The sequence below is a fragment of the Oncorhynchus tshawytscha genome, linkage group LG05, assembly GCF_018296145.1.
Source record: "Oncorhynchus tshawytscha isolate Ot180627B linkage group LG05, Otsh_v2.0, whole genome shotgun sequence".
NCBI lineage: Eukaryota > Metazoa > Chordata > Actinopteri > Salmoniformes > Salmonidae > Oncorhynchus > Oncorhynchus tshawytscha.
This window is the reverse complement of record NC_056433.1, coordinates 80,553,100-80,570,050: the sequence shown is the minus strand read 5'-3', so window position 1 is coordinate 80,570,050 and position 16,951 is coordinate 80,553,100. Positions and strand designations below refer to the sequence as shown.

The 16,951-nt window shown below is 43.3% G+C and overlaps 1 protein-coding gene across 4 annotated transcripts in view; it reads right to left on the bottom strand.

Annotated features, from left to right (window-relative positions):
• LOC112214839 (complement factor H) overlaps nt 1-16,951 on the bottom strand; it is a 108,089-nt gene that overhangs the window by 19,335 nt on the left and 71,803 nt on the right. The window contains exon 1 of one of the 4 annotated variants that reach the window (XM_042322468.1): nt 2,559-2,696. The exons of the other annotated variants lie outside the window; for them this stretch is intronic. Coding sequence (XP_042178402.1) covers nt 2,559-2,628 — 70 coding nt within the window. The 5' untranslated portion in view covers nt 2,629-2,696. Of the gene's footprint in view, nt 1-2,558; nt 2,697-16,951 lie in introns of those variants that run through there. 4 annotated transcript variants of the gene reach the window in all.

Below are 16,951 nucleotides of genomic sequence, written 5' to 3'. Positions count from 1 at the left end.
TTTACGAAATTCAAAAGTACAATTCTTGTCTTTTGTAATTTGGTCCGATCTACTTGAATGTGTAGTGCCAGTGTTTGTTGCTGGTATGTCATCCCTAAGTTTGCTTTTCTTTGCCAATGAAAAGGTCATTAAAGTAGGTTTCAATATCAGTGTGCTTTGTGATGAATGAGCCATCTGATTCAATGAATGAAGGAGCCGAGTTGGCCTTTTTCCCCAAAAATGTAATTTAAGGTGCTCCATAACGCTTTACTATCATTCTTTATTTATTCTTTATATATTTGTTTCATTGTGTAGTTTTTTAAATTTAGTTTACATGATCTCTTAATTTGCAGTACGTTTGCCAATCGGTTGTGCAGCCAGACTTATTTGCCAAACATTTTGCCTCATCCCTCTCAACCATACTTTAAAAAAATTCCTCATCAATCCAAGGGGATGTAACCGTTTTTGCAGTCATTTTCTTAATGGGTGCATGCGTATTACTAACTGGAATAAGTAGTTACATAAATGCATCAGGTGCAGCGAGGTGCCGGCTAGCGGAGTGGAACACTTAAAAAATAAAGGAGATCAGATGAAAAAATATTTATGTCCAACGTTTTGACAGACAAGCTGTCTTCATCAGGGTATGACAGACAAGCTGTCTTCATCAGGGTATATGTCCAACGTCAGGGTATGATGACGACAGCTTGTCTGACGAAACGTTGGACATAAATATTTTTGCATCTGAGCTCCTAGATTGTGCGGCTCTCCTTTTATTTTTAAGTGCTCCTCATTACACACCACAGACCAGCAAATACTCTTTACATCATCAACATATTAATCACTACAAAACTTGTTTTATGACCTTTTATACACTATATTAGGCCCAGTGTTTGGAACTGTGGTTATCCTAGATATGACTATTATATTGTGATCACTGCATCCTATGGATTAGGATACTGCTTTAAAGTAAATATTTGCAGCGTTAGTAAAGATGTGATCCATACATGTTGATGATTTAAATCCTGTACTGTTTGTAACTACCCTGGCAGGTTGACTGGCAACCTAATCCAGATTGCAGACAAGTTTTTCCTGAGTGGGCAGCTTGATGATAGCCAGTCAATATTTAAATCACCCTGAAAATATACTTCTATGTTGATATCACGTACATTATCATCTTCGCTCGCTTGTAACCGCTAGAAAACACTAAAAACTGCTAGAAAGAGCTAGAAACCACTAGAAACTGATACAGACCGCTAGGAACCACACAAAAGACCACACTTGCCATTTTGGCACTGAGTTGGTTTTTGGAGAGAATTTTTTTGCAGAGTTTTATTATTTACTCTTTACATTGGATGGCAACAACAACTGCCCGAGTTACACCAGGAACGCTCAATCCTTCCATCAGTGCTCAGACTGTCCGCAATAGGCTGAAAGAGGAAGGCCTGAGGGCTTGAAGGCCTGTTGTAAGGCAGGACCTCACCAGACATCACCAGCAAAAACGTTGGCTATGGGCACAAACCCACCGTCGTTGGACCAGGCAGGACTGGCAAAAGTGCTCTTCACTGACCAGGTGCGGTTTTGTCTCACCAGGGGTGATGTTCGGATTTGTGGTTATCATTGAAGGAATGACGGTTACACCGAGGCCTGTACTCTGGAGCGGGATTGATTTGGAGGTGGAGGGTCCGTCATGGTCTGGGGCGGTGTGTCACAGCATCATCGGACTGAGCTTGTTGTCATTGCAGGCAATCTCAACGCTGTTCGTTACAGGGAAGACATCCTCCTCCCTCATGTGGTACCCTTCCTGCAGGCTCATCCTGACATGACCCTCCAACATGACAATGCCACCAGCCATACTTCTCGTACTGTGCGTGATTTCCTGCAAGATAGGAATATCAGTGTTCTGCCATAGCCAGCAAAGAGCCCGGATCTCAATCTAATTGAGCACGTCTGGGACCTGTTGGATCTAGGTCAATTCCCCCCAGATATGTCCTGGAACTTGCAGGTGCCTTGGTGGAAGAGTGGGGTAACAATTCACAGCAAGAACTGGCAAATCTGGTGCAGTCCATGAGGAGGAGATGTACTGCAGTACTTAATGCAGCTGGTGGCCACACCAGATACTGAATGTTACTTTTGATTTTGACCTCCCCTTTGTTCACGGACACATCATTCCATTTTTGTTAGTCACATGTCTGTGGAATTTGTTCAGTTTATGTCTCAGTTGTTGAATCTTGTTATGTTCATACAAATATTTACACGTTAAGTTTGCTGAAAATAAACGCAGTGGACAGTGAGAGGATGTTTCTTTTTTTGCTGAGTTTATATTCCTGAAGACCTGTCAAAAACATAAGTGAATATGGAATTGAAGGCAGAAATTGTCGTCATTTTCCCTGCGTATCAGAAGAGTAATGTGCTGTTTCCCTATGATGGTGTACAATAGTATCTAAATGTAGCAAAGTAAACACATCAGTTACGTTTGCTCACTTTGTACAGTCTAGTCAGTCTTACAGAGCAATTGGTGGATACTAACCCAATGTGGGCACTACAAGCATGTGAGAAAGTGAAGGAAAACACATCCTTACCAGTCTGAGCTGATGAAGCATCCACATTCACCCATACCACCAGACACAGTAGAGTCAGAGATAATTTCATGTTGATCAAATGCTAGATGCAGTAAAAATGGAAGGAGTAGAAGATAAATATAGAGTGTCTATCCCAAAGTTAATGTTTGTCTACAGAGTTCCAGCCCCCAGGGAGCACTGAAGACAACCACTGTCCAGAGGGACTGACCCAAATACTAGAATTCAATCAAACCTACATTGTGGGGAGGGGAAACACTGACCTACCAACTAAACAAAACACACAATGTTACATTTAACTTTTTCTTGCATATGAGAATTGAAGGTCAATATTCCTGCCTCAATGTGTAGAATGCAAAGAACACATCTATGACACTCCGTAACGATGATGCAGTTGAAATACTTGGCAAGGACCACAAGGACATTTTACTAGATATTGTCTGGCTGCTTTGATATTGTAAAAAATATACGTTATGTTTCTTTATAGTGACCTTTGATCATGTCATCCCCAGCACCACTAATTTCCCACTGAGCACACACTGGTTGAATCAACGTTGTTTCCATGTCAATTAAATTGAACCCACGTGGAATAGATGTTGATTTGGCGTCGGTGTCCAGTGGGATGAGAAAGCTTGATGGTGTATGGGATAATATTCCAGGGAACAATTAAAATAATAAATATTATATTAGAGTAGATTTGTTTAGATTAGAGTAGATTGGATTAGAGTAGATTCGTTTAGATTAGAGTACATTGTATTAGAGTAGATTAGAGTAGACTAGATTCGATTAGAGTAAATTAGATTTTATGAAATTAAATTGATTAAATTAAATTAGAATCAGAGGCACTTTATTTAATGTTGGACAATCATGAAGCTGAAAATAATTTAAGAAAACTATTGACAGGGGTTATTCGTTGACATGTTTGTCCAACAAGCCAGTGGCCATCTCTTCCCATCAGCTGAATCCACTATTGGCAATGAGGCAAGTTCATGACCCCATGTTTACACTGCTGACGAAAATCACTTCCTGGGCTAAGTCTACTATGACCAGTACACTTAAAAGTGTCATAGTCCACATGTGTGACAGAGTGTTTAGTTTGATCTTTCTGAGGATGCATGAATTGGATATTCTGTGTGTTCATCAGCTGATCGTCCACAGTGTAGGGTTCTGAAATGAGAAAATGGTCTATGAATCACTGTGTGAATATGTCCTGAAGATCAGGTGGCATTACAATTGGCTACAGTAGCAAGTCAATGTGCTGTGGTACAGGTTAGTCGATGTCATTAGTACATGTAGGCAGGGTAAAGTGACTGCATAGATAATAACAGCAAGTAGCAGCAGTGTAAAGACAAAGGGGTAGGGGGATGGGGGGCTGTCAATGTAAATAGTCCGGGTGGCCATTTTATTAATTGTTCAGCCGTCTTATGGCTTAGGGGTAGAAGCTGTTAAGGAGCCTTTTAGACCTAGACTTGGCGATCCAGTACTGCTTGCCGGCTTGAGAGGACAGTATATGACTTGGGTGACTGGAGTCTCTGACAATTTTTTGGGCCTTCCTCTGACACCGCCTAGTATATACAGTGGGGCAAAAAAGTATTTAGTCAGCCACCAATTGTGCAAGTTCTCCCACTTAAAAAGATGAGAGAGGCCTGTAATTTTCATCATAGGTACACTTCAACTATGACAGACAAAATGAGAAAAAAAATCTGAAAATCACATTGTAGGATTTTTTATGAATTTATTTGCAAATTATGGTGGAAAATAAGTATTTGGTCAATAACGAAAGTTTATCTCAATACTTTGTTATATACCCTTTGTTGGCAATGACAGAGGTCAAACGTTTTCTGTAAGTCTTCACAAGATTTTCACACACTGTTGCTGGTATTTTTGCCCATTCCTCCATGCAGATCTCCTCTAGAGCAGTGATGATTTGGGACTGTTGCTGGGCAACACGGACTTTCAACTCCCTCCAAAGATTTTCTATGGGGTGAGATCTGGAGACTGGCTAGGCCACTCCAGGACCTTGAAATGCTTCTTACGAAGCCACTCCTTCGTTGCCCGGGCGTTGTGTTTGGGATCATTGTCATGCTGAAAGACCCAGCCACGTTTCATCTTCAACGCCCTTGCTGATGGAAGGAGGTTTTCACTCAAAATCTCACGATACATGGCCCCATTCATTCTTTCCTTTACACGGATCAGTCGTCCTGGTCCCTTTGCAGAAATACAGCCCCAACGCATGATGTTTCCACCCGCATGCTTCACAGTAGGTATGGTGTTCTTTGGATGCAACTCAGCATTCTTTGTCCTCCAAACACAACGAGTTGAGTTTTTACCAAAAAGTTATATTTTGGTTTCATCTGACCATATGACATTCTCCCAATCTTCTTCTGGATCATCCAAATGCTCTCTAGCAAACTTCAGACGGGCCTGGACATGTACTGGCTTTAGCAGGGGGACACGTCTGAAACTGCAGGATTTGAGTCCCTGGCGCCGTAGTGTGTTACTGATGGTAGGCTTTGTTACTTTGGTCCCAGCTCTCTGCAGGTCATTCACTTGGTCCCCCCGTGTGGTTCTGGGATTTTTGCTCACCGTTCTTGTGATCATTTTGACCCCACGGGGTGAGATCTTGCGTGGAGCCCCAGATCGAGGGAGATAATTAGTGGTCTTGTATGTCTTACATAATTGCTCCCACAGTTGATTTCTTCAAACCAAGCTGCTTACCTATTGCATATTCAGTCTTCCCATTCTGGTGCAGGTCTACAATTTTGTTTCTGGTGTCCTTTGACAGCTCTTTGGTCTTGGCCATAGTGGAGTTTGGAGTGTGACTGTTTGAGGTTGTGGACAGGTGTATTTCATACTGATAACAAGTTCAAACAGGTGCCATTAATACAGGTAACGAGTGGAGGACAGAGGAGCCTCTAAAAGAAGAAGTTGCAGGTCTGTGAGAGCCAGAAATCCTGCTTGTTTGTAGGTAACCAAATACTTATTTTCCACCATAATTTGCAAATAAATTCATTAAACATCCTACAATGTGATTTACTAGATTTTTTCCCCTCATTTTGTCTGTAACAGTTGACGAAAATTACAGGCCTCTCTCATCTTTTTAAGTGGGAGAACTTGCACAATTGGTGGCTGACTAAATACTTTTTTGCCCCACTGTATGTCCTGGATGACAGGAAGCTTGGCCCCATTGATGTACTGGGCCGTACGCACTACCCTACGTAGCGCCTTACGGTCAGATGCCGAGGAGTTGCCATACCAGGTGGTGATGCATCCAGTTAGGATGCTCTCAATGGTGCAGCTGTAGCACACCTGAAGTAATTTGTTGTTGTCCATAAAGAGATTTGCTTTGTTTTTGCTGACCTTAAATGTTTACCTTCACAGATGGGGAAAAGACTTTCATCCTACAAGACGTGTCCTAGAGGGATCTGGATTGGAGAGATGACAAGCCTGAATTAGTTATATCTCTGAAACAACGTTTGCCTGATTCATATCCAATCACACGCTCACATCCCTATGCTATTCCCATGCTCATTCCCATTCACAGATCATGGTGGATTGTTAGGATCAATTTCCTTTCAAAGCCCCCCTGTGATGTCTGACTAGCCAGTGGAGATGATAAGGGCCTAGGGATTGGAGTGAGGGAGATATTGGAACAGGGCCCAACTGTAATGCCACCTGATCTTCAGGACTTATTCACACACTGATTCTTGTACCATCTTCTCGTTTCAGAACCCGAGGCCCTTGTAACCGTATCCAGTTTGGGAGGAACAGCTGATGAACACACAGAACATCCAATGAGCATATTGGACGGAAAATAAAAATACACTCCATTTACCACATGGGGATCATATCACTGTTTAGTGTGCTGCTCATAGTAGACTTGGCCAGGTAGTGTTGGTTTTCATCAGCAGTGTATACATGGGGTCATGACTTTGCCTCTTTGCCCATATTGATCTCAGCTTACGGAAAGTGATGACTACTGTCTTGTTGGACGAACATGTAAATGAATAACCTCTGTCAATAGTTTGCTCCAATTATTTGCAGATTCATGGTTCCATGATTGTCCAACATTAAATAAAGTGCCTCTGGTTCATATTTACTCATCTACTCTTTAGTTCATTGTTATCTGGGAATATTATCAGGTATTTCTTACAATATTGAAGCAGCCAGACAATATCTATTAAAAATATTCCTGTGGTGTTCTTTGCCATTTATTTCAAATACATCATCGTCACTGAGTGAATCTTGAACATTAAGGCAGGAATATTGACTTTAAATTCTCATTTGCCAAAAAACTTTTAATGTTTAGTCTAGTTGGTAAGGTAATATGGGCTAAACCCTGGCATGCTCCTTAGGTGTAGAAATAGATTTTGGCCTTCCCATTTTGCCCCTGGAAAACAAGGCTTTATGGGAAACAGTGATTTTGCCTTACTGGAACAAACATTCTGAAGGCCATGTCCATAGACAGTTAACCAGATTTATATAAGGATTATGTAAGTACAGTATTTGAAAATCTTTTGTGATTCAATAATGACCATACATATGTTTTAATGGAGCCTATCAGCATTCAAACTAACTGTAGCCCTCAATGTATTTTTATCTCTAAACCATCCTCAGCCACATACTTTAACCTCACTGGTAGATGAGATTAGCTCTAAACTACCCTCAGCCACATACTTTAACCTCACTGGTAGATGAGATTAGCTCTAAACTATCCTCAGCCACATACTTTAACCTCACTGGTAGATGAGACTAGCTCTAAACTATCCTCAGCCACATACTTTAACCTCACTGGTAGATGAGACTAGCTATAAACTATCCTCAGCCACATACTTTAACCTCACTGGTAGATGAGATTAGCTCTAAACTATCCTCAGCCACATACTTTAACCTCACTGGTAGATGAGATTAGCTCTAAACCATCCTCAGCCACATACTTTAACCTCACTGGTAGATGAGACTAGCTCTAAACTATCCTCAGCCACAAGACTTAACCTCACTGGTAGATGAGACTAGCTCTAAACCATCCTCAGCCACATACTTTAACCTCACTGGTAGATGAGATTAGCTCTAAACCATCCTCAGCCACATACTTTAACCTCACTGGTAGATGAGACTAGCTCTAAACCATCCTCAGCCACATACTTTAACCTCACTGGTAGATGAGATTAGCTCTAAACCATCCTCAGCCACAAGACTTAACCTCACTGGTAGATGAGATTAGCTCTAAACCATCCTCAGCCACATACTTTAACCTCACTGGTAGATGAGACTAGCTCTAAACCATCCTCAGCCACATACTTTAACCTCACTGGTAGATGAGACTAGCTCTAAACTATCCTCAGCCACATACTTTAACCTCACTGGTAGATGAGATTAGCTCTAAACCATCCTCAGCCACATACTTTAACCTCACTGGTAGATGAGACTAGCTCTAAACTATCCTCAGCCACAAGACTTAACCTCACTGGTAGATGAGATTAGCTCTAAACCATCCTCAGCCACATACTTTAACCTCACTGGTAGATGAGACTAGCTCTAAACCATCCTCAGCCACATACTTTAACCTCACTGGTAGATGAGACTAGCTCTAAACCATCCTCAGCCACAAGACTTAACCTCACTGGTAGATGAGATTAGCTCTAAACCATCCTCAGCCACATACTTTAACCTCACTGGTAGATGAGACTAGCTCAAAACCATCCTCAGCCACAAGACTTAACCTCACTGGTAGATGAGACTAGCTCAAAACCATCCTCAGCCACATACTTTAACCTCACTGGTAGATGAGACTAGCTCAAAACCATCCTCAGCCACATACTTTAACCTCACTGGTAGATGAGACTAGCTCTAAACTATCCTCAGCCACAAGACTTAACCTCACTGGTAGATGAGATTAGCTCTAAACCATCCTCAGCCACATACTTTAACCTCACTGGTAGATGAGACTAGCTCTAAACCATCCTCAGCCACATACTTTAACCTCACTGGTAGATGAGATTAGCTCTAAACCATCCTCAGCCACATACTTTAACCTCACTGGTAGATGAGACTAGCTCTAAACCATCCTCAGCCACATACTTTAACCTCACTGGTAGATGAGACTAGCTCTAAACCATCCTCAGCCACAAGACTTAACCTCACTGGTAGATGAGATTAGCTCTAAACCATCCTCAGCCACATACTTTAACCTCACTGGTAGATGAGACTAGCTCAAAACCATCCTCAGCCACATACTTTAACCTCACTGGTAGATGAGACTAGCTCTAAACCATCCTCAGCCACAAGACTTAACCTCACTGGTAGATGAGATTAGCTCTAAACCATCCTCAGCCACATACTTTAACCTCACTGGTAGATGAGACTAGCTCTAAACCATCCTCAGCCACATACTTTAACCTCACTGGTAGATGAGGCTAGCTCTAAACCTACAGTATGTATTTCAGAATATTGTAGATATGTATGTATATTATTTAGCTAAAACAATAATTGCAACACTAGTGGAAAAACAAGTATTGTCACGACTTCCGCCGAAGTCAGTCCCTCTCCTTGTTCGGGCGGTGTTCGGCGGTCGACATCACCGGCTTTCTAGCCACCGCTGATCCACTTTTAATTTTCCATTTGTTCTGTCTTTGTCTTATTCACACCTGGCTTCACTCATCCAAATTCTTGTTTATTATTTAACCCTCTGTTCCCCATGTTGTGTTTGAGTGATTGTTTATTGAAATTCGGTCCGTCTGAGGGTGCTCAATATGTTACTTTGTATGTTTGTCTTTTGAGTAAAGCACGTTTATTACTCATATCTGCTATCCTGCGCCTGACTCTCTACACCAGCTAGATACAGGATCATTGCAGGAGCAGACGCCCTCCCTGTTGCAGTGGAGGAGCACGTTCAGCAGCACACGACCATTTTGCAATGTCCGGGCACCGCATGGATCGTGTGCTGAAGACAATGGATCTTTTGGAGAGAGAAGGAGGTTTTCCAGGGCCTCCACCAGCCCCACTACAGCAGGTCCCACTGTCCATCCCTCCTTCACCCGGTCCCAGCGGGATTCGACTCGCGTTCCCAAGGGAGTATGAAGCGAAAGCTGCCTGATGCCAGGGGTTTCTACTCCAGCTGGAGCTCTACCTGGCGACCGTCCACCCGGCGTGTCTGTCCTCATCTCCTGTCTCTCAGGCAAAGCCCTGGAGTGGGTCATAGCCATATGGAGTGAGGGAGACGGGGCATTGGACCATTACACAGAGTTTACCCGCCGCTTTCGGGCAGTGTTCGACCACCCGCTTGAGGGTCGAGTGGCAGGTGAACGTCTGTTCCACCTGAGGCAGGGGACGAAGAGTGCGCAGAATTTCGCCTTGGACTTCCGAACCCTGGCCGCCAGCGCGGGATGGAACGACAGGGCCCTGATCGATCACTACAGGTGCAGTCTGCGCAAAGACATCCGTCGGGAGATGGCCTGCCGAGACACCACCCTCACATTGGACCAGCTGGTGGACCTGTCCATCCGGCTGGATAACCTGCTGACTGCCTGCGGAGAATCTGCAGAGAGAACAATAGGGTGGTTGTGTCATTACTGTTTTTTTGTTTGTTTTTTCAGTGTTCCTTGGTCTCTTTTGTCCCACAATCTTGTTGTGCACCATAACCGCAAGGTGTGCCCCTTCCCTCATGCTGGTGAATCCAAAATGCTGCCACTTTAGGGTATTTTTCAGCAGAACACTGTGGAAGGACACCAGATTACCTGAGTTTTACAAAGAGAAAAGGTAAAAAGAGAAATGAGTGAGACTTATTTGATGACATGGTCTGAAAGGTACTCTGTGGTCCTCAGGCTACTTCCAACCACCTGGAACCCCAAGCTCGTTCCAGCTTGTTGTTTGGATAATTTTGATGTTTGTTATATTTCGAACGAGCTTGGGGTTACAGGTGGTCATATCGAACGAGCTTGGGGTTACAGGTTGTTGGATGTTGCCTGAAGACCAAAGAGTATTTTCAGACCATATAGTTCTGACAATATGCTGTAGCAGAGTCAGGGTGAAATTTCCCTTTAAGGCGTGACCAGGCCCTCTAGTGGCCTGGGCCTGTAATAGTAGGTTGTTTTCTCTTCAGCTGTGCTGAAATACTGTTGTAGTTATCTATCCTGGCAGACACTGAGGTCCTTCTGCTGCTGAGCAATATCTTTATCTTTCTAGGGATTTTAGCATTCTATTTTTCATGTGGCTCATATATATACGTGGCAAAAGAAATTAGGTTCTATTCAATGATGTATTTGCCGCATGTGACAAATAAAGTTGGATTTGATTTTGTTGTGCAGCATTTGATAAAAGTAGCAAAGCAAACACATCAGTTACGTTTACCCACATTGTATAGTCAGAGTCTTACAGGGCAATTAGTGAATACTTGGAGGGCACTATGGCGTTGAACGCTGAGCTATAGTCAATGAACAGTATTCTCACATAGGTGTTCCTTTTGTCCAGGTGGGAAAGGGCAGGCATCTGTTGATCTGTTGGGGTGGTATTTGAATTGGAGCGGGTTCAGGGTTTCTGAGATGATGGTGTTCATGTGAGCCATGATCCGCCTTTCGAAGTATTTCATGCCTACAGATGTGAGCGCTACGAGGCGGTAGTCATTTAGGCAGGTTACCTTGGCGTTCTTGGGCACAGAGACTATGGCGGTCTGCTTGAAACCAGAAGTATATAGACAACTGCTCGTCAAACATCTCATTCCAAAATCATTAATTGTCACTGTCCTTGAGCTTGTCTCCACCCCTTCCAGGTGTCACTAATTATCCCCGGTGTATTTATACCTGTGTTTTCAGTTTCTCTGTGCCACTTCGTCTTATTTGCCAAGTCAACCAGCATTTATCTCCTAGCCCCTACTTTTCCCCAGTCTCTGTTTTTTCCAAGTCCTCCTGGTTTTGATCCGTGCCTGTCCTGACACCAAACCCGCCTGCCTGACCATTCTTCCTGCCCCGACCTCGAGCCTGCCTAACACCTTTTACTGTTTGGAGACGGACATGGTTACTGAACCCCTGCCTGTCCTGACCTCGAGACTGTCTAACGCCCTGTACTCTTTGAACTCTGACCTGGTCTATGTACTTTCGCCTGTCCCTGATCTGCCTTTTGCCTACCCCTTGGGTTATAATAAATATTAGAGCTCAACCATCTGCCTCCTGTGTCTGCATATGGGTCTCGACTTGTGCCCTTATATTAATATGGTGTTGGTCCCCCCTTTGCTGCTATAACAGCTTCCACTCTTCTTCGAAGGTTTTCCGCTAGATGTTTGAAAATTGCTGCAGGGTCTTGCTTCCATTCAGCCACAAGAGCATTAGTGAGGTCTGATGTTGGGCGATTAGGCCTAGTTCGCATTCGGCATTCCAATTCATCCCAAAGGTGTTCAATGGGGTTGAGGTCAGTGCTATTTGCATTCCAGTCAAGTTCTTCCATACCGATCTCGGTAAACCCATTCTTTATGGACCTCGCTTTATGCACTGTGTTTTTCAAATCAAATCACATTTTATTGGTTACATACACTTGGTTAGCTGATATTATTGAAAGTGTAGCAAAGTGCTTGTGCTTCTAGTTCTGACAGTGCAACAATATCTAAGAAGTAATCTAACAATTCCACAACAACTACCTAATACACACAAATGTAAGTAAAGAGATGGAATAAGAATATGTAGATATAAATATATGGATGAGCAATGACCGAGCGGCATAGGCAAGATGCAATAGATGGTATAAAAACAGAATATACATATGGGATGAGTAATGCAGGATATGTAAACATCATTATTAAAGCAACATTAATAAAGTGACCAGTGATCCATTTGTTAGATGGGGAAATTATTTCAAGTCTGTATCTATGCAGCAGCCTCTCTGTGTTAGTGATGGCTGTATAACAGTCTGATGGCCTTGAGATAGAAGCTATTGTTCAGTCTCTCGGCCCCAGCTTTGATGCACCTGTACAGATCTCGCCTTCTGGATGATAGCGGAGTGAATAGGCAGTGGATCGGGTGGTTGTTGTCCTTGATGATCTTTTGGACTTCCTGTGAAATCGGGTGCTGTAGGTGTCTTGAAGGCAGGTAGCTTGCCCCCGGTGATGTGTTGTGCAGACCGCACCACCCTCTGGAGAGCCCTGCTGTTGTGGGTGGTGCAGTCACCGTACCAGGCGGTGTTACAGAATGCTCTCAATTGTGCATCTGTAACAGTTTGTGACGGTTTTAGGTGGCAAGCCAAATTTCTTCAGCCTCCTGAGGTTGAAGAGGCGCTGTTAGGCCTTCTTCACCACACTGTCTGTGTGAGTGGACCATTTCAGTTTGTCTGTGATGTGTACGCCGATGAACTTTAAACATTCCATCTTCTCCACTACTGCCCCATCGATGTGGAAAGGGGGGGTGCCCCTCAAGCCTAATGATGAGCTTGGAGGGTACAATGGTGTTGAATGCTGAGCTGTAGTCAATGAACAGCATTCTTACATAGGCATTCCTCTTGTTCAGATGGGATAGGGCAGTGTAGTGGTGATTGCAACTTCTGTGGACCTATTGGGGCGGTAAGGTGACAGGTAAGGTGGAGGTGATATGATCCTTGACTAGTCTCTCAAAGCACTTCATGATTACAGAAGTAGGTGCTACGGGGGGATAGTCATTTAGTTCAGTAACCTTAGCCTTCTTGGGTACAGGATCAATAGTCGCCATCTTGAAGCATGTTGGGACAGCAAACTGGGATAGGGAGAGATTGAATATGTCTGTAAACACATCAGCCAGCTGGTCTGCGCATGCTCTCAGGACGCGGCTAGGGATACCGTCTGGGCCGGCAGCCTTGCGAGGGATAACTAATTTAAATGTCTTACTCACGCCGGCCTTGGAGACGAAGAACACACAGTCCTTGTGAGTAGTCCGCAACGGTGGCACTGTATTTTCCTCAAAGAGGACAGAGAAGGTGTTTAGTTTGTCTGGAAGCAAGACGTCGGTGTCCGTGCTGGTTTTCTTGTTGTAGTCTGTGATTTTCAGTAGACCCAGCCACATACGTCTCGTGTCTGAGCCATTGAATTGCTGTCATGCTGAAACAGGAAAGGGCCTTCCCCAAACTGTTGCCACAAAGGTGGAAGCCCAGAATCGTCTACAATGCAATTGTATGCTGTAGCATTTAGATTTCCCTTCACTGGAACAAAGGGGCCCAGCCCAAACCATTAAAAACAGCCCCAGACCATTATTCTTCCTCCACCAAACTTTAAAGTTGCCACTATGCATTGGGCAGGTAGTATTATCCTGGCATACGCCAAACCTAGATTCGTCCTTCAGACTACCAGATGGTGAAACGTGATTCATGACTCCAGAGAACGCATTTCCACTGCTCTAGAGTCCAATGGCGGTGAGCTTCACACCACTCCAGCCGACGCTTGGCATTGTACATGGTGATCTTAAGCTTGTGTGTGACTGCTCGGCCAGGGAAACCCATTTCACGAAGCCCTGGATGAACAGTTCTTGTGCTGATGTTGCTTTCAGATGCAGTTTGGAACTCAGTACTGAGTGCTGCAACCTAGTGCTTCAGCATTCAGCGGTTCCGCTCTGTGAGCTTGTGTGGCCTACCACTTTGTGGCTAACCTGTTGTTGCTGCTAGACATTTCCACTTCTCAATAAGAGCGCTTACAATTGACCGGGGCAGCTCTAGCAGGGCAGAAATTTGACAAACTGACTAGTTGGAAAGGTGGTATCCTATGATGGTGCCACGTTAAAAGTCACTGAGCTTTTCAGTAAGGCCAATTTTTGTCTATGGAGATTGCATGGCTAAGTGGTCGATTTTATACACATATCAACAGGTGTTGCTGACAGCTGGGTGGGCATTCTATGTTGTGTGTCTGGTTTGTCTATTTCTATGTTTGGCCTGATATGGTTCTCAATCAGAGGCAGGTGTTAGTCATTGTCTCTGGTTGGGAACCATATTTAGGTAGCCTGTTTTGTGTTGGGTTTTGTGGGTGATTGTTCCTGTCTCTGTGTTTGCACCAGATAGGGCTGTTTTGGTTTTTGCACATTTCTTGTTTTGTTAGTTTATTCATGTATAGAGTCTTTATAAATTAAACATGAATAGAAACCACGCTGCATTTTGGTCCGCCTCTCCTTCACCACAAGAAAGCTGTTACACATGAACAATGAGTAATTAAATATAACGAACACCATTCCAAACTAGTCTGGAGAGGAATGGGTTGTGGGTTAAGAAAGCAGATAGGGTTGTTAACCTATGGTTGAACCGACGAAACTTAGCTCTGGGGTGTTTTAGATAACCTAGGAATGCACTCACTGCCTTTTCTGTTAATTAGAACTGTCAGCTAAGTGGTGATCGATAATGGTGAGGGTTCAAGAGTTAATTCAGTTATGTTGTGTGTCCTGTGTGTGTGTGTTAGTGAGTTGGAATGAACTTTTAAACTCACTTAATTCTAGGTTGGGAGGAGGGGATTCATTCTAGAAGCAATGAAATTACATCATGTTATTGTATATAAACTGTTGCTCGTGGCAGCGCGCTCCGAGAATAAATACTGTAACCTATTATTGATAAGACTGGTCTCCGTCTATTTTATGCAAACAAGAATCTTACAAATTCTCATAAAATAGATTAAGGGAATTAAATTAATGAAAACATATTGGAATAATTAAATTACAGTAACATGATGCCAGGTTATCTCGAGACGTGACACTTGGCAATCAGTACAAAGAGTTCAATATTGGTTTCTCATGGCCTGAAAGTCCTTTAGGGAACTTTTGGCAAAGTCTAAGCGGGCTGTCATGTGCCTTTAATTGAGGAGTGGCTTCCGTCTGGCCACTACCATAAAGGCCTGTTTGGTGGAGTGCTGCAGAGATGGTGTTCCTTCTGGAAGGTTCTCCAATCTCTACAGAGAAATTCTAGATCTCTGTCAGTGATCATCGGGTTCTTGGTCACCTCCCTGACCAAGACCCTTCTTCCTCGATTTCTCAGTTTGGCCGGGCTGCCAGCTCTAGGAAGAGTCTTGGTGGTTCGAAACTTCTTCCATTTAAGAATGATTGCGGCCACTGTGTTATTGGGAATCTTCAAAGCTGCAGAAATGTGTGGATAACCTTCCCCAGATCTGTGCCTTGACACAATCCTGTCTCTGAGTTCTACAACCAATTCCTTTGATCTCATGGCTTGGTTTTTGCCCTGACGTGCACTGTCTTTGTGAGACTCAGAGTTGGTGAAACAGCCATTTTCACGTTTGACGGTGAAACAGGCATTTCCCCACCTGTGAAGGTAAACATTTCACTTTAGCCAAAACTAAGCAAATCACTTTTTAGACAACAATATGTACCTTCAGACGTTACATCAGGTGTGCAAATGTTCAATACAGCAATTTAGTGATTTTAGACATGACTTGTGAAGCTGCAGAGAGGATTAATAATGTGAATGTGTTAGGAGTTCTCCAAAACAACAGCACCATGAAGTATGAACACAGGCTACAGTTTGAGTGCAGCAACTCTAGTCACATTCTGAAGGGGGTCGTAGAGCTTCAGCTTACGAGAAGAGATGGGCACTGGCTTGTTGGACAAACATGTCAATCGATATAACCCCCGTCAATAGTTTGCTCAAATCATTTGTTCTGGGGCTTTGCATAAGCTAAGAAACATTGACTTCACAGGAGTTGCTTTTCATGTCAGTCCGAACTTCAATAAAGTACCTCTGGTTTTGAATTCTCAATTATTTTGTCTGTTATTAGGGGAACAGTGTTATACTAGTCATGATCAGAAACAACAACGGTAGGGGGAATTATCATCTAACGGCAGGAAGCGGTCACGGCACAAGGCACTTTCAGGTGAAATCAGATGTTTTATTTACAGCAGTAGGCAGTCAAAGTAAATATTTACAGAATGGATTCAAGAATCGCTCCGGTATATTTTCTGTTTGGCATGTGCAAATTAGATCTAAATCACATCTTTCAATTACCAGATACTTCACACACCTATCTAGACAGTTCAAACGCCACGTTACTCACCCGTTGTCAGGAGACTTCTAGTGTCTTTCTCCCAAGGAGGTTTTTAGATCATTAACATGGGATAATAGTAATAGGTCTACATGTTTTTTAATTCACCCTTATTCAATCCATTAACCTGCAGGTTAAATGCTTCCACCGTGTGGCCACCAACCATCAGTGTATACACCTTGCATCATGTCTTCTTGTTGAATCTGTTGAATCTGTCCTCTATACTGTCCTCTCAAGCCGGCAAGCAGTACTGGATCGCCAAGTCTAGGTCTAAAAGGCTCCTTAACAGCTTCTACCCCTAAGCCATAAGACGTATGAACAATTAATAAAATGGCCACCCGGACTATTTACATTGACAGCCCCCCATACCCCTACCCCTTTGTCTTTACACTGCTGCTACTTGCTGTTATTATCT